Source organism: Mytilus edulis, chromosome 8 (genome assembly GCF_963676685.1).
Source record: "Mytilus edulis chromosome 8, xbMytEdul2.2, whole genome shotgun sequence".
Taxonomy (NCBI): Eukaryota; Metazoa; Mollusca; class Bivalvia; order Mytilida; family Mytilidae; genus Mytilus; species Mytilus edulis.
In genome coordinates this window covers 34,438,829-34,462,381 of record NC_092351.1, presented here as the reverse complement: position 1 = coordinate 34,462,381, position 23,553 = coordinate 34,438,829, and the positions used below count along the sequence as shown (strand labels likewise).

The following is a 23,553-nucleotide window of genomic DNA, read 5'->3' as shown; positions in this document are numbered from 1 at the left end:
AATTTTATAGGTTGATTTTATTATATTTTTTTTGAACAATTACAGTGTTAATAAAGAAATCAGATTGTTACAGTTCAGAAGACATTTACATTATTATATTTTAATGGTTCATAAACAAATAAAATGTTTTTCCATTTATCAATTGTCATGGTTATGTGAACTTTTTTGTATTGATGATCAAATGATGAAGTTTGTGTGGGTTTACTAACTAAATAACTGTTTCCTTTGTATTCAATGTTTTTTTTTATTGTTTTAGCACAAACTGTCCAAAACGTTCTTTGTATTGATTGAATTTCGTCTCTCTGGACATTTTTGAAGGGAAGAGTTGACAGATTAAATTTATTTTTTGGAATTGAAGTACTAATTGAATAATTTGATTCACAAACCAAATTGAACTGTTCTCAACTTTTTGCTCCTCCAGTCTTTTCTCTAACTTATAAAAAAGAATATGTGGTATGATTGCCAATGAGACAACTCTGCACAACAAACCAAAATGACACAGAAATTAAAACTATAGTTCACTGTACGGCCTTCAACAATAAGCAAAGCCCATACCACATAGTCAGCTATAAAAGGCCCCGAAATGAAAATGTAAAACAATTCAAACCAGGAAACTAGCGGCCTTGTTTAAATAGAATAATGAACAAAAAACAAATACATGTAACACATAAACAAACGACAACAACTGAATAACAGGCCCCTGACTTGGGACAGGAACATACATACATAATGTGGCTGGGTTAAACATGTTAGCGAGATCCCAACCCTTAGCCAGCTTTTTGAATGATTTAAGGATTATTGGTGTATAATGTAAGTGCCAGGTTCACATTTGATTGAAAATTTTTCTTCAAAGCTCAAATGTCTGGTATCTCAACTTTATTATTTGTGTTGTATTGTTTCTGTCTCATTAACAATATATACCCCATAAAATTTCTTAAACATATTTATTTGTTTTTCAGGTTCTCCATATGCACATGTCTACAATAGATAGGTTACCCTTGACAACAGGAGGATCACCGCTACAGATAAGATGTAAAGATTTTCGTTGTGTGACTTTCGTAATACCTCGTGATAGAGACTGCCAGGATATCACAGAGTCATTACAGCAGCTATCACAACCAAGTAAGGCTTTATTCAGAAATACTTTTTTCATGTAAAAAGAAATCGAAAAAGGAAGAAAAAGAGATAAGAGTAAACAGAATACTGACAATAAACCCAAACCAAAGTAAGAACATAATGAAGATCCCATTGTTGAGAATAAAATGCCAATATTAAAGTTATGTTTCCTGTATTTTCGTCTTATGTTATCATTTAATCATTAAAGTAACACAATGCAAGGTATAGAGATATACTTGTTTATTCAATACATTTTGGTGCCATGACCAGGATATTGAGAATTTGGTGCAAATATTTAACTTCATGTTTCCCATATTTAAGTATTGTGTTTATAACGTTACTTTGTACCTCTATGGGCGCCTTAGATATAGATTTTAATCATAAAAGTAACACAACCTAAAGTATAGAGACTTTCTTGTTTATTCAATACACCAATAAGTCCTTAAACAGTGCTGAAATATCTATAAGTAACCTTTTGAGTTTCATGTAAACTGAAAAAGGACTGCAGTATCATTGGTGGTATTGATGCATAGATATTTTTGAACTTAGGATATTGGTAAGAATTTTAAACTTCTGAAGATTTATTAGCGAAATTTACAGGGCATTAATTGTCAGGACATCAAAATCTGCAAAATTTAATTGCAGATTTATTTCCTGTTCCAGATGAAAACCATTGAATCTCTCACAAAATAAAATATGTTATCAAAGTGTATGACTATTACTCTGGATTCATTATTTTCCTGGATATCATTGGTACAGGTGAACCACAAAGGAGTAGGTCCGGTAAGGGCTGATTTTGGCCTCAAATTTCATGTTCATCTAACAAAAGTTTTTGGACACTTTTGAAACACTTAAGTGTCTATTTCAATTGATTCGATTAGTTTATGTGAAAGATTTTAACTGATTTAGTCATTAAAGACGCTCTGATTCAAGCTTAAATGTGAAAAATCTATCAAATATGCCAAAAAACGTCACTTTTCAGATGGTTTTTATCAAAAATGAAAGTGGCATCCGTGTTGACATCCTCAACCTTTATATGTTTTGTATTATCATCAAATACAACTTACATTTCAATATTATGAATGAACAGGAATGCGGCCACTTTCATTATAGACAGAAACCATCTAAAAAATAACCAAAATGCTAACATTTTGAAAATTTCAGTTTTTTAGCATGACTAACTGATGCTAGAACGCGATATTTGTGCATTGTATTGTCAAAAACAGCTCATATTTATGTAGCAGAAGCATTTTACTTTCCAAAATATAGCTTAAAGATTACATTTTCACAATTTTCTAAAACTGCTATATTTTGGGGCCAAAAAGGACCTCAATAATGAACTTACTCCTTTAGATGTTCAATGTATACACATTTGTTATTTCGTTGTATGCAGACTTTGAAAAAAACCTGAAATTAAATATCCAACAAGATGCAAGATTTCCTCAATCCAACAAAAATTGGTAACACAAAAATAATTGAATCTGCAGTAACTTTGTATTAGAACATGTCATATATACATGTATGAGAGGTGTAAATCATAATACATCTATTTTAATCCTTGAAACAACTGCTATTAGAAGATGTCATATACATGTATGAGAGTAATAAATCATAATACATCTATTTTAATCCTTGAAACAACTGCTATTGTCTAATACATTTACAATGATGCACATGTACAAAGAAGACTGTAGATTGACACCATAAAACTCTAAAAAAGTCTGATATTTATTTTATAGTTCCAATCAAGATTAATTCAAATCTTTTTATACAACTAAATATTGCACTCCTTTTCAAAAACTGTCAGAGACTACAGCTATTGTGATCTTGGACTATTTAAGTATAATAATCCCAGCTGTGATTCATATTAAAATTATATATTAATTCAAAAGCTTATAAAACGTTTTCCAATAATTTTGTACTTGTATGTGACAACGGGAGCAAGTAATAGATGATCTATTGTGCATGGATAATTGTACCTAGATGGCTTTGTAATTACCGGTAAACGGCAGTTTAAATATGATGATACTGATTGTATTGTACAATTAGATAAAAGTTCTTAATTAAAATGAATTGATAGCTAGAAAATTACAGGAAGTTCATGGAAGGATTGATGCTTTGATTAATAATGGAAAGAGGCTTCAGAGGAGACATCTTATTATGTACTAATTGTATCCAATGCTGCGAACTCATTATTATTCGTTAGATACCTTTTTTCTGGGATTTCATTGGAAAAGGACAAACCAAGAGTAAAAATGTTCAACAAAAAAATCAATTTTCTGTAGACTTGTATGCAGTCTTTGGGAAATTGATGAAATTAAATATCCATGAATAATTACATTAGATGTATGTTTCATTATCATATGTTATTCTGATTGGCTAACTACACATCACGTGTTATTCCTTAAGCAATTGCATTACACAATAAAACTTATCATTCATGATAACACGAGGTCCCACAACATGCACAATAAAGTGCACAAGTAAGATAAATAAAAAATTGAAAAATTTCGTGTTTTCATGATCCTAGCTAAAAAAAATGTAATTATAAGTATTGAATGCTTCTTTTTGTAACTTCATAGAGTCGTAAAAGTGTTGACCGTGCGCACATTTTTAGAATGAAGGGCTTCTGTGCTTCGGTCAACGCTTTTACACCCCAATGAAGTTACAAAAAGAAACATTCAAATCTTAAATAAACAACTTTTCTTCAATCCACAAAAAATTGGATCAAACGAAATTGAATAAATTCACCTTAGTTCGGTGGTGTATTGTTTTGAAGTCCAGATGTGGAATGACAGTTTTCTATTCTTCTATGGTTAAAGTACAGCCAATTCCTCAAATTTTAAAAAGTTTGTCTAATAATATATTTTGAGAGAAAACAATGGAGAAATTGCGTTTATGTGATACAGTAGTTCTCCACTTATACATTATACAAATAGAAAATATGATTTACCAGGGGAATTTCATCATCAAATTGAAACACTAAAAAAGCAGATTCCTAATGAAAAAACGCAGTCCAATAAGACAAGAAAAATAGGTAAATTGATTAAAGAAAGTCATGGGACTTAATCTAATCAATATCATTATTAACTACATGATAGTGACCTATTATAGTTAAACAATATTTCAACACCCAGTAAGTCCATTGTGGGTTTAGGGACTAATAATTCCTGCGCTATCACCTGTTTAGGAATACTTGACCTGTCTGAGATACAGTCAGGTTATTTGTTAAGGAATTAGAAATAATGGAGAAATTATGTCTAGGCTTCATAATGATCAATAAGATGTACTTGTAACTATCTTTAGAAATGATGGTGAAGTTTGTCCTGACAATTTGATGATGAAATTCTCCTGGTTAATTATATTTCTATTTGTAGGACTTAGAAGTGGAGAAATATAATATTTTTTCCTACATATTATATAATACCTCCATGGGCCTGATTGATAAATAGTAATTTAAAGAATTTCTCTATATCCTGACATACCAAAAATCAAGGTGGAATTCAATTTGTTGAGTTCCTGTCTGTAACTATTAAGCTGTGGAAAGTCTAGAAATCTGTCTGATATTAATTGCAAGGCAATTTATTGTTGCGTCAGACAGGCTTTTCCCTGGTGCCTGATGAAATGTCTGACATGATTAATCAAAATGGTCAGTAATTATATTAAAAGTTAATTAGATTGTTCCTTGTATATTATCTTTCTAGCAATATCCTGTATCAGCAGGTGCTTGTGATATACACTTCAATTCCTAATGCCATTGTTTTGCTGTTGTATCATGCTACACATAGCATTGCCATTTATTGTCTTGTCTAAAATAAAAGTTTTGACACACTGCCCTCTATGCCGTGGTCCAGCAACTTTGATTAAAAAACAATGTTGCTAGCCTGATCAGATTGTATTTTTTTTAATTTTCTGCTGACAGACAAGATACATCTCTATGTCAACAGTTTGTTTTTCTTTGTATTGATTCAATCAGCTTACCTAATGTCTCTTCATGTTCATTCTTTTGAAATATTTTTTATAAGTTTTATTTTTCTCTTTGACAGGTAATATTGAGTCCCTATATGCATTTGACTTTAGTTTGAATGATGACATTCAGAAGTCGTTTGGGTGGCACCTGTATGATACAGACACAGAATATCTCCGTATGGGTGTACCTAGTACCCATTGGGCACTCACAAATATGAATAAAAGTTATGAAGTAAGTATGATACAGATACAGAATAACTACGTATGGGTGTAGCTAGTACCCATTGAGCACTCACAAATATGAATGAAAGTTATGAAGTAAGTATGATACAGACACAGAATATCTATGTAAATGGGTGACCTAGTATCCACTGGGCACTCACAAATATGAATAAAAGTTATTAAGAAAGTAAAGGTTATGACATTCTAAATTGTATGTGGTCATCTGAAAAAAGGTCATGAATTTTATTTTGTTGTTCATTAGGCTGTAATTTGAATAGATGTAAGAAGATGTGGTATGGGTGCCAATGAGACAACTATCCATCGAAGTCACAATTTGTAAGAGTAAACCATTATAGGTCAAAGTCAGTCTTCAACACTGAGCTTTGGCTCACATCTACAAACAAACTATAACGGGGCTCAAAAACCATTTAAATGAAAAAACCAAAGGTCTAATCTATATTTTAAAAAGGAGAAACAAGAAACACTTATGAAGCATATTAAATATCATTTATTTTAAAGTTAAGCTTATATATATCTGAATAATTGAAAATTTTGTAAGAACATTAATTATCGCTCTTTATTTTGTAGATCTGTGATACTTATCCAAGAAATTTATACGTCCCAGCTAGCGCTACAACACCTATTCTTGTTGGAAGTTCAAAGTTCAGGAGTCGTGGAAGATTACCAGTATTATCATATCTTAACAGATCTAATCAGGTAATATAGATTTAAGAAAATCTTGGACTCTTTAGGACAAATACTTGATCTCAAGAACTTTAGGAAACAATTTTTGTAGAATAAGTTTTCTGCTTAAGAAAATTTACAATCTCTTAAATAAAACATTTCTAGGAAAAGCTGCAAGGTAAAATATAGACGGAAAAAAATTGTAAATCTGACAAATATCTAGTCTAATTAATTGAAGATTGCCTGTAATATTCTTCAATATTAGGTTATAATGCAATCACCCTATTGGCATTGGCTACTGTTCTCTGCATAGAGCAATGTTTACTGAAGATATTACTACATGTAATTAATTCTCATGCTGCCAAACTGTTAACATACAATTTCTGGCAAGAAATGATATCTATATAAGTAATAAAAATGAGAATGGAAATGGGGAATGTGTCAAAGAAACAACAACCCGACTATAGAGCAGACAACAGCAGAATATTTCTATGGCTCTTTTAACTACAAAATATCTAAAAGAAATAAAAATACTCATACACAATACACAAACATTCTAACAAGGTCTATTATGATAATCATCTGTAAGACACTACATTTAGATATAGAACAATGATAATACTGTACTTTTAAATGTTTCATTTCTTATCTTTACATTTTCAGGCTGCCATATGCAGATGTAGTCAACCATTAGCTGGGTTCAGTGCAAGATGTGTTGAAGATGAACAAATGTTGCATGCAATTCTCAAAGCTAATCCAAAGTCAAAATACATGTATGTTGTGGACACACGGCCTAAGGTTTGTTTTGTACTTTATATTCACAATATTTTTATAACTATCTTGTTAATTGACTTTGGAACATTTAATATTTCTAATTTCCATTTTAAATTTTAACATGTTTGCTAAGCATATTCCTTTTTAGGAAATTGAGAAATCCCTGTCGGTCTTTTGAAATTTTTAAAATTAGAAATAGAATGTACTTTTATGTAGAAAAGCTTTTACATTTCTTACCTTTTCAACTTTAAGATCAGTTTATCTGTTAACTTACTAACACAAAAGGTAAAGGGTAGTTGAACTGTAATCCAACAATACAATTCAGAAAGAAATCTTAGTGTGATGTAACCCGAATAATTAAGTCGTTATATTCCGCTGATCTATGAAGGCTACATTAACGCCAGAACGTCTTCCTCGATCAAGACCGTCAACCGGAAAATTCACACCGCTATGCAATATGGGAATTTTGATTTAAATTTGCAGCTAAAGAAGGAGGAGTTCCGGATATTAATTGATGTTAAATGATGTAAACTGATGTTAATTGATGTTAATTAATTGTTACCGGATTTGTGTTAATTGAACACACGTGTTTGGTAAGACAATTCGAAGACAGTTGCCCAGACTCATTACCCTGATCACCGCCGATTGACTCTCTCTCACAGAGAGCAGGCGACGCGGCCAATGATCATAAGGAGTTCAAGCCCTCTTGTGGGAGAAAATCGGACACGGAAAGGGCTTGAATTATTCGAGTTAAGTGTGATGCCATGTATTTCCTTACATTTTTGCTCCCTATACTCTGTTAAAGTCTGGTATGCTTAAAATCAATTATAATTTCAGATAAATGCTATGGCTAACAAGGCAGCAGGGAAAGGCTTTGAGAATGAGAATTATTATTCTGATATCAAGTTTTATTTCTGTGGAATAGAAAATATACATGTGATGAGGAACAGTCTACAAAAACTTATAGATTGTAAGTATATCACAAACATAATCTTACTAGAGATAAAATTAATCATTGACTGTAAGTAAAAGAATTATATAAACTAGACATTTAATGCAAAAATAAAAGACTGATCGTTTTAAGAAAAATCATGCTTATTAGATTTCTTGTTAATTTGTTCTTGTTCTGAAATATGCATGAAATATTAGTCAATGTACCTTAGTCAAAGAACAATCTGGCGATCTGTTTATATTGCTGATCAGTCTAAATATAGGATTCTATACAATGCCTATCAAAAGGTGATGTAAACAAAAGTGTTGTCTCATATAACATATAAAATCACTATATGATGGTAATTCATAAAAATTGTTATTATTACTTTGGTGCTGCAGTGAAGCCTTGTGATTCTTTGTCTTTCATCATAGAACATTGTTGCCATTTCTGGAATTAAATATATACTCTGCATGGATGGTTATACAATGTTTTTTTTAAGGAATTTGCAGTTTTGGTTATGATTTGAAATCTAAAACATCTCAACACATAAATGCTATGACCTTGAAATAAATATAGGGATCGGTGATTCTCTGAAAGAATAAAAAACATCTCAAGACCAATAAACAAAACTTTCAAATGTATTTGTTTACCTTAACCATTGTGTCTTTATTTATATTGTATGTTTCTCTGTAAACTTGTATCTAGTTTTTAGAGAATAAAGTATCTATCTATCTATCTATCTATCAGATAAACAATCATCATCTCAGAGGGGCCTCTGGTTGTATTTACCAAAGAAGTACATACATTATGTTTTATTTATTACTCATGTACTGGGTTACCATCTTCATATATTGAAACATTGCTATGAATTATCAGTCCTTAGAACAATCAGTATTGTGTGGGAGTGTTTACCATTATTTCTCTTGAAGTGACAGCTTTGTTCTGTCATGGTTGATTGATTACAAAGATTTTGATTGATGGTAAAAAAATTCCATGCAATTTTCTTATGCTAATGTCATTTTTAATCTTGAAAATATCTTGCTATGCAAATATATATAGAAAGAAATTGAAATTTAATCTTTTTTGATGTAAAGAGAGATATGATAGATGATTGATTGTTTTTATAACCATATTTTCCAGCTATTAAAGGTACCATTTGACTTAAATAGATTAACTTATTTAATAATTCAAGGAATTGTGGAAATTAATCAGTTAGAAACAAAAAACACAAATATTTCCTGAAAAATAACACCTACATCATTTGGATTACTACTTATATATTTTTAAATGTTCTTATAGGATAGCTATTTATAGATATCATCAGTGTTTTCCCAACTGATTATCTTGGAAAGACATTTTTTTTAATAAATGGTTGCTATGACATGCTACTTTTTACTCTGCCATGATAGAATATATATTGACATAATTCTGTGGAATAGATGAATAACTGTAAATTCAGAAATTATTGCATCATATTTTATTATTGCGAAGAAGGTGACGGTTATAATCGCATTGATTTAAACTCGAATTTTGAAATTTTTTATATGAATTAAACAGGGTTTTTTGTCAATGTCATAAAAATGACATTTTAGTCTTAAATGACAAAATCGCAATATTAAATGCACGCAATAATTCCTGAATTTACAGTAACAATTTTTCATGATGAGTTATTACATTTCAAATGATACAATCAGAGCAAATCAAAATAAAGATATCTGTGGTTTCCTTGTGTTAAATGTCATCTTATCTTATATTACAGTATGTGAGATGAGAAATCCATCGATGGGTGCGTTCCTGACAGGACTTGAGTCGTGTGGGTGGTTAAAACATATCAAATCTGTATTGGATACTGCAGTGTTTATTGCAAAGGTTAGATTTATTGTCTAGTCCTAATAATTGATAATGGCTTTAGTATAGAAGTGGGGGTGGGATATATAAAAGGCTTAATGATTGCACTTTTATTCAGGAAAGGAAATGGAAAATTATTTCATTAGGTTAGGCAGTTCCAATGAAAGACTAAAATATAATAGCAATTTCGAAGCTAACAGGTCTTTTATTGACATTCTTATTGATTCATTGATTGTTGCGGTTTGACTGTCACAGACCTTTGACAGGGCAGCACATACTCCTAGTCAGTTACAGTAAGATTTGACTCAAACTTAATTGTTTTGTGCAGTGTTGAAATCCCAACCTCAGAGTTTACAGTTAAGTGAAACAGCAGATCAACTGCATAGACCACTCAACCACCAATGCCCTTTACATCATGAGAAAAGATTTGTTTATATCAATGTTGTTAGGATTGTTAAAAAAAGAAAATGGTTGTTAAAGTCTTATAATGTAAGTGTACCTACATATAGAATAGAAATATTTGAGCATTTATTGGTCACAATAACAATTTAATTAAAATAAATGAAAAAATGCAATAAGTCCTTTCGAGTTCTTGCATGTACAAGCTTTATTTTTCATTGAACTCTTTGTAGTTAAAAGGAGGTTTTAATTATTTTGACTTACAATGATTATTGGATTTGGAATTAATCTATTTGTATGAGAAGACGACGTAATGTCAAGCAGATTAAAAAGATACTAAGTGCATCAAAACTACCAGGAGTGCAGATTATTTCAGTTTCTTCATTCTGACATTTTCATGATGTTAATGCAAATCCTGATATAATGTTTTTGTCAGATACATATTGAAGTCTCTGTCTAAGATATATTATGTCAGTGTAAAAGCATTAATGCTGAGGTAATAAAGTAAAAATCTGGATGAATGAGCATTAAAAAGGAGATTCATCTGTTTTTGTCCCACCTCAATGAAGTCATGGAGCAGAGACTGCATCATGCTGTTTCCAGCAGATTCAACATTTATTTATTAAGCTTGTCACATAAAAAGGGGAGCCACTAGTGGTATGTTTCATTTCCATGGGGAGTATTTGCATGGCCCTGCCCCTTCAGCTATTGTCCATTCCGGGTGCAGGAATTTCTCGCTGCATTGAAGACCTGTTGGTGACCTTCTGCTGTTGTCTGCTCTATGGTCAGGTTGTTGTCTCTTTGAAACATTCCCCATTTTTATTCTCAATTTTATTTGCAAAGCTAACCTGTTAAAGTTTATGATTAGGTAATTCAAATGATATTTGGTATGAAGTTGTAAAATCATTAGTGGATTAATTAGTAAATTGGCCCTTCCCGAAGTCATGATTCATTGACTTTGAAAGTGTTGCCATTCAAATTTAAAAATTTGGATTTTACAGCTAATATCACAAACATTCAAGCCATATCTTTTAGTCAACAGTTTAATGAGTATGGTGTTCTTAAAAATGAAAAAAAGAATGATCATATTGTATAAATGATTTATGGTAATAACTTTTTTTTTTAAATTACAGGCAGTAAGAGATGGAACAAGTGTATTGGTTCATTGTTCTGATGGATGGGACAGGACTGCACAAACTTGTTCCTTGTCAGGTCTTATACTGGATCCATACTACAGAACTGTTCAAGGTTTTCAGGTATATAATAAGATTAAGTCCTGACAAAGCAGCATGAATCTGTTATCAGGATAGCCTATCAATCCAGAATACTCCTTAATTTAATTATGGTAATCAGTTGGCCATCATATAACCAATGTCAATGATTGATAATAAAAATAAACAATATTAAACTTTACTTTGATATGAATTCAGTGTATTATTAGAAGTGTGCGACATCAGCATACTTGTATCTGCCTTAGACTCTTTATTTGTGCAAAATAACGTTGTCAAAAACTTTTCTTTTGTTGTTTTAAAAGCACATTTTCCTAATACCGGATGTTGACTTGACAGTGGTAAAACGCAGACCAGAGACGAATATGTAAAATCTTTGTATGTTTACAAAGCATAATTGAGTTCAAGTATCTCTTTCTCAATATTTCTTATAAGAAAATACTTAAAATGAGCGTTAAATAAAGGTATCAATGATAATGTGGTATGATTGCCAAAGAGAAAACTATCCATAAAAGACCAAATGACACAGAAATTAACAATATGCTTGATAAAATGAGAAGGTATTAAAGTAGGAGTTGTTTGGATAGTACTTATTCATCATGTAACTTTTATGACTGGACATTTGTGGAGGTTAAAGGCAAAAAGGTAGGTCTTAAAGATCGCATAAACTTCCAATTGAATTATGTTAAAATGACTGTCCCTTTAGAAAGCCTTGAAAACTAAAAAGTAGATGTCTGATTCATGCTTTTCCCAGCAGGTTAATGTCTGGTTTTATAAATCTCCAGAATATATGACCGTTTTGGAAGCCATGGTCTTCACTACTAAAATCAAGCACATAGTGTAGCTTTCTTTTGAACGTTCTAAATCCCATAGTATTTTTGTGCTGTTTACAATTATTTTGAGGAGTAAAAAAGACTAATTATTATTATCTTGGTTTTATTTCTCCACTCCTCTGTACAAAACAAATGGTTTTGTAAAGGAGTAGTCAACAATTTTAGCTAAATGGAAACTTGTAGAAAAAGAGATAGTTCCTTGTGTTTTCATTTTTTTCTTAATTAAAGTCTAATGTAATTAAAAGAAATAACTAATCAATATGAAAAAAAATTTCAACAAGTGACAAAGCAATGCATGAATTCCTAATTGTGTGTAGTTATATTTTAATTTTAATTTTTTTCTGTTACAGGCACTGATAGAGAAGGAATGGTTATCTTTTGGTCACAAGTTTACGGATCGTTGTGGATTACTTGGTACCGTAGATTCAAAAGAAGTGTCACCAGTATTTACTCAGTTTATAGAAAGTGTGTGGCAGTTAATGCAGCAATTTCCATGTGCTTTCCAGTTCAATGACCGTTTCTTGATCACAATTCACGACCATGTTTATTCCTGTCAGTTTGGTACTTTTGTTGGCAACTGTGAAAAAGATAGGCTAGATTTACGGTTAGTAAGAAAAAGATAACCTAGATTTACGGTAAGATAGAAAAAAGATATGCTAAATTTACGGTAACAAATTAAAAGATATGCTAGATTTACAGTAAGAAAGAAAAAATATGCTAGACTAAACGTTACAAATTAAAAGATATCTTAGATTTGCAGTAAGATTTTAAAACATAAACTAGAAGTAAAGTCAGATGGAAAAATATAGGCTAGATTTACAATTAGTTATAAAAAAAAAAGCCCAGATTCATAGTAAATAGAAAAAGATTGTGTGAATTTATAATAAAAGAGAAAAATATCTGCTTGATGAATAGTAGAATAGAAGAAAGATAGCCTAATTGAAGGAAACAAGAGCGTTTCTCATTTTACAAATTTTAAAGAAGTTTATTGAATGTAATACATGAACATTTAATGTGTCAAAAGGCAACTTCCATACCACAAACTTGAAAATCTGCCATAAATCCTGATTCTGTGTCACCATAGTAATGTGACAAGGTTGATGTTGTTTTGTATTTTGACAGATAAAGGTTAAGTATGGCTTTTCAATTTTCTTGTTTTTTCAAGTGTATCAATATTTATCAGAAAAATGTCTTCCCAATATAATTATGATTTTTATTTCAGGTTGTCAGAGAGAACTTATTCATTGTGGGGATACATTACCAAACACATGACAGAATTTTTAAATCCTTTCTACAAAAAATCTTATGAGCATCAAGAACCTGTGATAATGCCTAATACTAGTCCACAATGTGTGAAGTAAGTGGAAAAAATAACTTGAAAGCAATAAAGATATGATATTACAAAACATTTCATACTTTTCACAAAAAACTTTATGACATTATTACAATAATAGATTATTCAAGTAGACATCATGCAGAATGCTTGTTGAATTGTGCAGAAAATAAATGGATTTAAATTTGTAGCCTTCTAGGTTTTCTCTCTTAGAAATATAACTTATATTTCTCATATATATTATTTTTGTAACGTATCTCTTTTGAAAAAAAAGTAATGTTGCCATTAGATAATTAAGTTCATAGCAGAAAATGACATGATTGTCAAAATACAAATGGAGAGTACTAGAATCCCATTTAGGATGTGAATGATATATATATACAATTTGAAAGCTGATTCTATTGCCAAAAACTCATAGGTCACCATATGGCCTTCAATAAAGATACAAAAAGCTGTATCATTACCAATAAGACAATTTTCCACCAGAGACCAAATGATGTAGAAATTCCCAATTATAGGTCACTATGGCCTTCAACAATGAGCAAAACTCATACCATATTGCAAGCTTTAAAAGGTCTCAGAATGACACATTTAAACAATTCAAATGAGGCAACTAACGACCAAACATAAAATAAATTAAATATGAAGCAACAAATAGCAACCACTGAATTACGGGCTCCTAACTTTGGGCTGGCATATACAAGATGTGTAGGGTTTAAACAATGTTTTACTAAAAAAAATGACAGCAATAATAAAGTTTGACAATTAATCGACTTTTGTAGATTTTGGGCCGGAATGTATAATAGATATGAGAATGGTATCCATCCTCGTGAGAATATAGTAGATATATTAAGTTCTGCTAGTGACCATTGTGCTTCCTTAGAAGATCATGTTCAACTCTTAGAAAAGGTAACTTACTCTGCTCAGAAGAATTCAAAAGATTAAAGTATACATTACTGTAAATTCAGAAATTATTGCGATGTTTTTATTATTGCGAAAATTGCGAAAGGGTTATCATTGCAACAATTTAAACTCACATTTTAATTTTCTTATATGAAATAAACAGGATTTTGTGCAATACACTAAAAATTAAAATCACCTTTTAGTCTAAAATGAAAAAATCGCAACATTAAATGCATGCAATAATTTCTGAATTTATAGTACTCTAAGACAAACTATTTCTCTGTCTGTTTGAGGCCTAAATAAAAATATTGTTTGTTTGCCCTTTTCCGACCCTATGTTTTGAAACAGGGTAGGTAGGTAGGTAAAATATTTTATTTTTTTCGCCAAAAAAAATAACTTGGCTCGGTATATTTTTTTTCATGGGTAGGCAGGTAGGTATAATATTTTATTTTATAGATACAAAATCTGCATCATGTCATTTTTGTCTGTTTTGCTTTTGCTAATAGAATGAAATTCAAAACAGTGTGGCTGTGGCCATTGATTGACACATTAAATTCATCCATTGACTGGGACAATTTACGCGAACGTTTTGTATGTAAAGACCATTGCTCACTGTGTACTTTTTAAAGACACTTAAACTATGAGGTCACCAAAGGTCCTCAACACCTTAATAAAGTATTTCGAAAAATTAATCAGGAATAACACAATGTTTTGATTTATATCAATTGTATAAATCAAAACATAAAGGTTAAAGGCCTTAAGAAACCTTTGGTGACCCCACAGTTTAAATGTCTATCGTAGGTACGTCGTGAACAGTGGTCGTTACAGACACACGTTCACCTAAATTGTCCCAGTTAATGGATGAATTTAATGTGTCAATCAATGGCCACAGCCACACTGTTTTGAATTTCATTCGAAGTTTCTGGGACTACGCTTCGAAAAAAAGTATCATGTAGAATGTGAAGTTAATTCATATGCACTACTATTTTGTTTTCAAATATCAAAATATAGAGCTGTGCCGCATATTTTCAACGTTTAAATATGCCTGGAACTTTGAAGAGCTTTAGCTTGCACTAATATTCTGTACTACGTACCTTGTAGGCATACCTCTACCTAAAGGTTTTCTGTAAGAGATAACTTTGTCCTGGTAAAATATGTCCGGGCAGACATACATTACTAGTAGAAAAAGTCCCTAGAGTGTTTAAATTTCCGTGTGTGCCTATGTTTCTAATAAAAATGCTACAAGACTTGAACTCAATTGTCACATATTTTACATCGCATTTATAAATGATCTGTATGGAAAACTTGGGCGATTTTACTGCCAAATATTCTCCACTTCACAGGCTTTTGTCACCTTTGGTTCATGTCAGATATAAATAATATAGCAATGCTGGTCGAAGGCATCGTTAACATAATCTTCCTGATCTACGGATCACAAAAGGCCATCCCTACATAGAATACAACGTCCGTTTACACAAAATACTACGGTTTGTACACACGTTGATAATTTTGTATTAAACGAACTATTTTGTATTAAACGAACTTTTTTGTAAATGAACCCTGCTCTTCAAGTATAAAAATACAGAGTTAACGTACGTCATATCATGATTTCAAAGCGTTCAACATCGATTTCAAACAAATGCTTTGAAACTCTAAATGCAAGTGTTCATGTCAAACGCTCACGTGATACCAAACAGACTAGACCTTTCACGATAAAGATAAAACCCGAGGATTCCGGTAAAAAAAGTTTTGAGCGGGAAATACAAATAAAAGATTTTTGGTAGGAACGAAAAAATAAAATAAAATCTTGCTGATAAATACAAATAAAAGATTTTCAGGCGGAACGAATTTAAAGGGTCGGTCGGTAAAGGGCAAACAAACAATATTTTAATTTAAGCCTGATACAGGGAAGAATGAGCATTAGATTTTGCTGAAAAGATATCTCATTTTTATTGTACTGAAATATCTGTGGTAAAAAATGTTGAAATTTACTGTTTATAGCATAATAACAAACATTTTCAAAAGAATTGTGATTGACTGCATCAAAACTATAAAAATAAGAAGATGTGGTATTATTGCCAATGAGACAACCTTCCACCAGAGACCAAATGACATAGAAATTTACAACTATATGTCACTGTAAGGCCTACAACAATGATAAAAACACATACCGCATAGTCAGCTTTAAAAGGCCACTAAATAACAAATGTAAAACAATTCTCTAAAACTAACTGCCTGATTTATGCAAAAAAAAACCCAAAAAAATAACACTGGGTTAAAAGTTTCTGACCTGGTCGAAAGAAGAATTCCCAGATCCTGAAAGGGTCAATCCTAAATCCTGAGCTTAAAAACACCAAATCCCGACATCCTGAAAAAGGTCCTGTCCCCCCCTCAAAAGAGAAAGGAAAATGAAAAAAGAAATCTAGATATTATTTTGTCATAAGTAGAACATAATAATAAAAAAAAAAGTAAATAAAAAATCACATTAAAATTTCAAAATTTACTTAAAATCAGATGTGACATTTTTGATTTTAGAGAATAACACAAGTCTGTAAGTTATTAGGAAAACCAGACCAGGTGATTGAAAAGAAATTAAATGGCTTCCTGTCTACCGAATCATTGGACCAAGTTAGTGATGACAACAATGATTTACCATTAAAAATAAACAAAGAACTAATCATCAACGGGGAGACAGATAAACAACAAAGTGATGGAGAATCGACAGAAAAAGATATTATAAATAGCAACAAGAAAAGTGACTCTGAGTCAGGCTTTGATGAAATGTCTAAATCAGTTCCCGAGGATTTGAATATTAACATGACATTACCAGGTATAGACGATTGTCGGACTATGGACTCTAGCATGACACGCTCGGCAAGCGCTGAGCAGCTTAATTTGGACTATTTAGTTTTAGAACTGACAAGTGTTGCTCTGGATTGGAAGTCCTTCAGAAATGTACATAACTGCTCATGTGCTTCTCCTTTTGACCGCTTTACCAAAAAGGCAAGCTATATTATTATGTATCTACACACCTATTTACTTAATATTGATTGTTTTTCTTCTATAGTTAACTTTCCTGTTGTTGTTGAGCAATGAACAAGATGTTTATGATTGATTTATAAGCTTTAGCTAGTGCTTGAATGCATTTTTTTACTTTTTAGATTTTTTTAATTGTTTAAATATATGAAAATGATTGAGAATTTTATATAAAATTGATTGATTGATTGCTAAAATTTTAATGACAAATGGTTAATATTTCATGCATATGCATGACGGTTTATATAAGCATAGCGTTCATAATCAATAATGCAGTTCCTGTTTATAGCTCAATAACAATGTGAAATGTGATATCTCCTATGTCATTATAAGGAATGATATTTAAAAAACTTTTAAAGACAGTTTCTTTTCACATTGCGATTGTATAATAAGTTCCATGACAATTAAAATCATATATAATACAACACTTTGGCAAACTCTAAGATTTTCTAAGCAAACTTTGGAAACCACTAAATTTTTACCTACCTCACTTATTGTAATCATTTGGTCAGTTTTTAGTACAGAATCTTAAATATAGTTTATGTGATACAAGCAGCATTTTAAAATTATATTTTTTTTTACACATTTTTATTACTTTTTAGCAAGATTAGTAAATTTTTGTTTCATATTGTGTTTAGCAGTGTTAAAAATATCAAACAAATTATTGAAATACAAAAAGTGATAATATTAACTGATCATATAAGCTTTGAAATTCAAATTTAGTGTCAGAATAATGGATTAAAAATTATTTAGATGCACTATATATCTATTGAATTAAAAAAAAGATAAAAAAATTTCCTTAATACAAATCACTAAATATGGTTTTGCCTTTTTTGCACTAAATTAATAGCATGAAAGAATGATGTGCCTGCCTGTAGTGTGTTCTCATATACATGTACTTATTATCTCTATAGCATGAACTAGTATTTAGAGTTTCAGTTGCATAAAGTAATTCTACTTTCTTGAAGCTGTATGCTGTCAAATCTGATATAAAGTTTGTTGGTGGCCTTGTGCTGTTTTCTTCTCTTTGGTTTTGACGCATTCCATGTTTTTTTCTCAAATCTATGTTTAACCGAAAAATCTGTGCATTACATTAATGACACTGGCCAGCATCATGGGTACATGTTGAAACCAATTATAAAAAAAAATAAAGCATAAAGATTTTCATGGAACTTGAAAAGTTGGCAGCCATATATAACAAAATAAACAGAATATGTTTCGTCAGCTTTCCTGTAGAAGGTCGAGCATCTCTGCAGGCTCAAGTTAATCAACAATGAAGTCATGGTCCAATCATTATATTTATTATGAGGCGAAATATCTTAAACATATGCAAAATTCAAATTTGATCCAAAGCTGGGAATGGTGTCCAAGGGATACATATTCATGTTTGAATATTGTTTCTTGCAGTGTAAAGTCCATGGTCAGACCTCAAAAACTGACTTGAAAAACATTTTAAATAAGTGTTCTTTATTATTTTTTTAGAAGAAATGGTCAGTACCAAATCTGGAATTCCACATATCTTATCTTGACCTTAACTAAAAGAATGCATGATATCACAACATGTTTTAGAGTAACAGTAAGTGGTCAATATAAGATCAAAATTGTAAGGGCCCTTTATTAAACTTCTAGCCAGTGTTCCATAGATGCAGTACTAGTATTAGCTTTGCAAAAACTTGAGTATTATTTCTAGGTAAAGGCTCAAACAGGTAGATTTTCATTCACAGCATACACAAAAGCATTAGTTATTAGTGTACCTTATAGCGGGTTATTTCGCAGGGTTTTAATTTCGGTTATTTTCACAGATAGACCACAATCACCCAAATAATTTCCGCCAATTTAAAAGTGCACATGCAAAGGTATTGATAGAAGTTTAGAATCCGCCAAAAAAATAACCGTTAAAATATTATTAATGAATATTTATTTGTTTGTTACAGTTCCATTGTTGGAAATGCGGTGATGTATTTTGCACACGATGTATTGCCAAGAATATACCCTTACCTGGACATTATACCAAACGACCGGTACCAGTCTGTCGACCATGTTATAAGGACATTCGACACTCGCCTTCCATGGAATTTTCTCCACCAATCAACAACACAAGTTAACCACTGTCTTTTGTGATATTTTTAGTAACTAGTCTTAACATACAAAAAAACATGATGTATTTAATATAGTCTATGAAGTAGAAACAAGGTTTTTCAAGAATCAATCATTCCATATTTATAATTATAATTTATAAATCATTTAGTTCAAATGAATTTCATTAAATGTGTTGCATTATCTTCATTTGTTTAAGTTTTGTTATGATATTATTAAGGTTTTGTTTAATGACCAAGACAAGTTTGCTCCTATATTTTAGATAAAGACTTTCCGAAGGGTTAATTATTCTTTGAATTACACCTGTCTTGTCTACAGCATGGTTTAGTGTGATCTATTACGATCAACAATTTGCCTAGGTATATGGAATTCTTTATTTTTTCATGAGGATGTCAAAACCAATATTTTTATTCACATATTATGCAAGCAGATGTTTTCAGTTTGTGTCTCCTTAGGAATTTTAAAACACGGTCTAAACTGGAGTTGAAATTTTTATCAGTAGAAGAAGAATGTGATACATAAAGATTTCTCATTGGCAATCATACCACATCTTCTTATTTTTTCTAAACTCTTTAATAAATACAGTTGTCTTATTGTAAATTTGGTGTCATGTTGAATTCAAGACTATCTTCAACTCTGGCATTTCAATTTAGAATTATACAAGGTAGAACAAATTCCAGAAATGAGACAATAACACTTGAGAATTAGGCTATTGCTCCAATGCCAAATGAGCAGTCACATACTTATATGTTTTACATCAATTGCACATTTAAATCTTTCATTGATTGAAGGGAAGCTTTTCCTTCCATTTTCACAATAGAGTTCAGTATAAATCACTTGTACAAGGTCACAAATTTCCTCTTGTGTCAAATAAAATTCAATGAAAACATTTCTACTGTATTTCATGTAAAGGTAATTAAAATTTCAATGAAAACATTTCTACTGTATTTCATGTAAAGGTAATTAAAATTTCAATGAAAACATTTCTACTGTATTTCATGTAAAGGTAATTTAAATTCAGTAAAAACATTTCTGCTGAGGTAATTTAAATTCAGTAAAAACATTTCTGCTGTATTTCATGTAAAGGTAATTTAAATTCAATGAAATCATTTGTATTGTATTTCATGATATGGTGGACATGTTAAAGTTGGGTATTAATTTGGGTGTATTGATATTATTTATGCATTTAATTGTTTATCAGAAAATGTTTGTAAATTTTGTAAAACACTCTCTCAGTGGTAATATCTTTAACCTGCCTTGATGTATATATATTTTAATTTAACTCTCCTGCAACTCTCTTCACAAAAAATCTTCTGAGTAAAAAATAATGTTAGTCGTGAACTTTTCAGTATAAATTACGATTAATTTCTAGTGCAAGATTTTTTGTGAAAATAGTCTGTGAAATATATATTTTTGATTTAGTATATTTTGTTACATATAAATCTTATACTTTAGTTTTCTATATATTTTGTTTATGATGAAGGGTTAGTGCAATGTAATTTAATTTGATCAATTTGTTTATTTAATGTTTTTGGCAAAAAACTCCAGAGTATATTATAGCACAGATTTCAAAATACACCTTTTTCCTGAAATAGTTTTGATATGAGGTTTATCTGATGAAAAATGGATGTCGTTTCAATGATTAGCCAAGCTGGGGTCATTGTAAAAGCAATAAAATAAAAGAATGAAGGTTTTTTTTTAGTGTAAAGGCATGGTAATGAAATAAGAGAGCACATTGTTTGTGTCTTATGCTTAAATCAATGAAATCAAGGAACAGTATAATATGCTTATAATATGGTTATTCAACAAGAAAGTGTGTAGAATCAAGATTTTTTTTTATTCAAAATTGGTTATAATTGTTGATTGGTGGATTTGCTGTATTGATTTCAGATGAAAAATTATAAATATAAAGAAATGATTGCAGAAAAATCTGCAACATTGTATTTTGAATTTAAAATTGATACACAACTTACACAATTTTCTGTTTGTAGTTTCAGTATTTTCAATTAAAAACATTGACAATGAGGACTTCAAAATCTGATTTTGCATTAATTTATTTGTACATTTTATCATTTAAGGGACATCGGAAAAATACCACATATATCATTGATATTCTTAGCACCGCATAGACTTTTTCATACACAATTTTAGAGCTTGAATCAAAATGGAAATTTCATTATTTCTATTTGTGTACTTAGCAATAAAAGGATAACACACACATTGTGTAGCATATACATAAAACATTCCACACTCATATACATATACATATACATATATATTATTGTATTTGTTAATACGGTTTTATTTGATAAAACAATTTCTTCATTTTTTAATTGAGTTAAATAATAGATAGACCTTTAGATTATTTTGCAACCATGTTCTAAAGATGGGACAGACAGTTGAAGAAATTTGAAATATAAACTTCATGAAAATAAAAACTAGAGATTTAAGTGAAAGTAAACACCGAAAATGTGCATTGCTGTTACTGTTTTTAAATAAATTTATTTGGCAGTACTACTTTTTTGTTAGTGGAATTCATTTAACTAAAGCTTTGCACTGTTGAGAAATAAAGAAACCAACCTGTAACAATTAACTGTTTCAGAATTTAATGCATTCTGGGTAATATTTTCAAAAGCGTGCACCAAAAAGCTGTGATTGGTTTAAAACTTTCTAAACAATGGAAATTCAACCAATGATGTTACGTTTTTTCGTTTTGTGTACAAACAATGAGATTACCCATAGTCCTCTAGATTCCAAAATGACGAGTTGTCTCGTCATCAGTATTTTATATAAACATTTTTTAATGTATTCCTGTACAGTATGTTTTTTCTGGTTGATGAGTCTGTACATTACGGGTCAGATGTAGTCAGTTCAATCTTATTATGATTTATGTTATTTTTTGGAATTATTTTGACATAATTGGATGAAGTGTCACATTTCCTGTGAAACCAGTTTTCTTTATGCAACATTGGGAAGTTTTGTGAATCGCATATTAAATTAAAGCTCCATCCAAAATGTAATACTAAATAATACAAATATTATGAATTCAATTAATTACTCCTCATCAACAATGTAATGAATATTATTTTAGCTATTTGAAAATATGAATATTATAAAACCAGGAAAATTTGTTTAGATTCAACCTTTGCTTTTAGAAATTTTGGCCAGAAGCAAAACATGTTTTACATTGATCATAAGTTAGTAAAAAAAATGGATCATAGAATTGTATAAGAAATGATGAAAGTTTAACAAGTTTCTACACATGCAGATGCAAAATTATTGCATTTTACCACATTTGGGTTTTACTACAAGGTAAAACAAAGATTAAAAACTGTTCCATTTTAATAAATTTTGTTTCAAAATGAAAAATCTTATATACTTGCCATCTTATAGTTGACTGATGTAGATTTGACATCTATTATAGTCCCTAGTTTTATGATAATGTTAAGTAAGGATCATATTTTTGTTCCATTTGGTTAAAGGTGCTTTATACAAAATGTCATTGTAAGTTTGTGTTGCATAGATACTTAGTTTTATATGCAAATTAGTGTATACCAGCTCAAAGCTATCTATAACACAGTAGTTTGCTTTGAATGTTTATAACAAAATGAAACACCAAATAAATTTCCATACATCAGTATCTCTTATTGTTTATTTTTGTAATGGTTTGTATATCACTATATGAATAAAAGATGACGATGGGCATACTTCAATGATACAGCAACCAAGCTATATTAAAACTGAACATTTCAAGGTCAACTGCGTCTGTTCATTTATATGTCAAACTGACTGACTGACTGACTGACTGACCGACCGACAAATGTCCATCTCTCCCGCTTCAGGTTAAAGTTTTTAGTCAAGGTAGTTTCAACTTGAAACTTAGTGCACATGTTCCCTATGACAAGATATTTTTAATATTAATGCCAAATTAGACCTTTGACTGCAATTTCATGGTCCACTTAACATAGAATATGATTGTGCGAGTGGGGCATTCATATACTGTGTACACATTCTTGTTTTGAATGAGGAGAAAGCTTGAGAACTGCATTATACAATCTGAACATACTTGTATAAAAGTACAAATGTAACTGAAACAGCAATCCATAGAAAACAAAATAACATACAGTGAGCAGAAGCCAAACAAAATTGGTAAACTTAAAAGTTCTAAGAAACAGG

At 30.5% G+C, this 23,553-nt stretch overlaps 1 protein-coding gene across 7 annotated transcripts in view; it reads left to right on the top strand.

The window, feature by feature from the left end:
- The window catches only part of LOC139485439 (phosphatidylinositol-3,5-bisphosphate 3-phosphatase MTMR6-like), a 57,727-nt gene extending 34,713 nt beyond the window's left edge, over window positions 1-23,014 (top strand). For 2 of the 7 annotated variants that reach the window (XR_011655319.1, XR_011655318.1), the window contains 13 exons: window positions 960-1,122; window positions 5,163-5,317; window positions 5,896-6,024; window positions 6,655-6,789; window positions 7,603-7,735; window positions 9,459-9,568; window positions 11,080-11,202; window positions 12,359-12,612; window positions 13,231-13,365; window positions 14,124-14,250; window positions 16,780-17,247; window positions 19,215-20,383; window positions 20,418-21,413. Coding sequence is in view for 4 of the 7 variants with exons in the window: in XM_071269927.1 (XP_071126028.1) it covers window positions 960-1,122; window positions 5,163-5,317; window positions 5,896-6,024; window positions 6,655-6,789; window positions 7,603-7,735; window positions 9,459-9,568; window positions 11,080-11,202; window positions 12,359-12,612; window positions 13,231-13,365; window positions 14,124-14,250; window positions 16,780-17,247; window positions 19,215-19,385 (2,103 nt within the window). In the remaining 3 variants the exon portion in view is untranslated. Of the gene's footprint in view, window positions 1-959; window positions 1,123-5,162; window positions 5,318-5,895; window positions 6,025-6,654; window positions 6,790-7,602; window positions 7,736-9,458; window positions 9,569-11,079; window positions 11,203-12,358; window positions 12,613-13,230; window positions 13,366-14,123; window positions 14,251-16,779; window positions 17,248-19,214 lie in introns of all 7 variants that reach the window. The other 5 variants (XM_071269927.1, XM_071269926.1, XM_071269930.1 and 2 more) reach the window with 3 other exon arrangements.
- The last annotated feature ends 539 nt before the right edge of the window (window positions 23,015-23,553 follow it).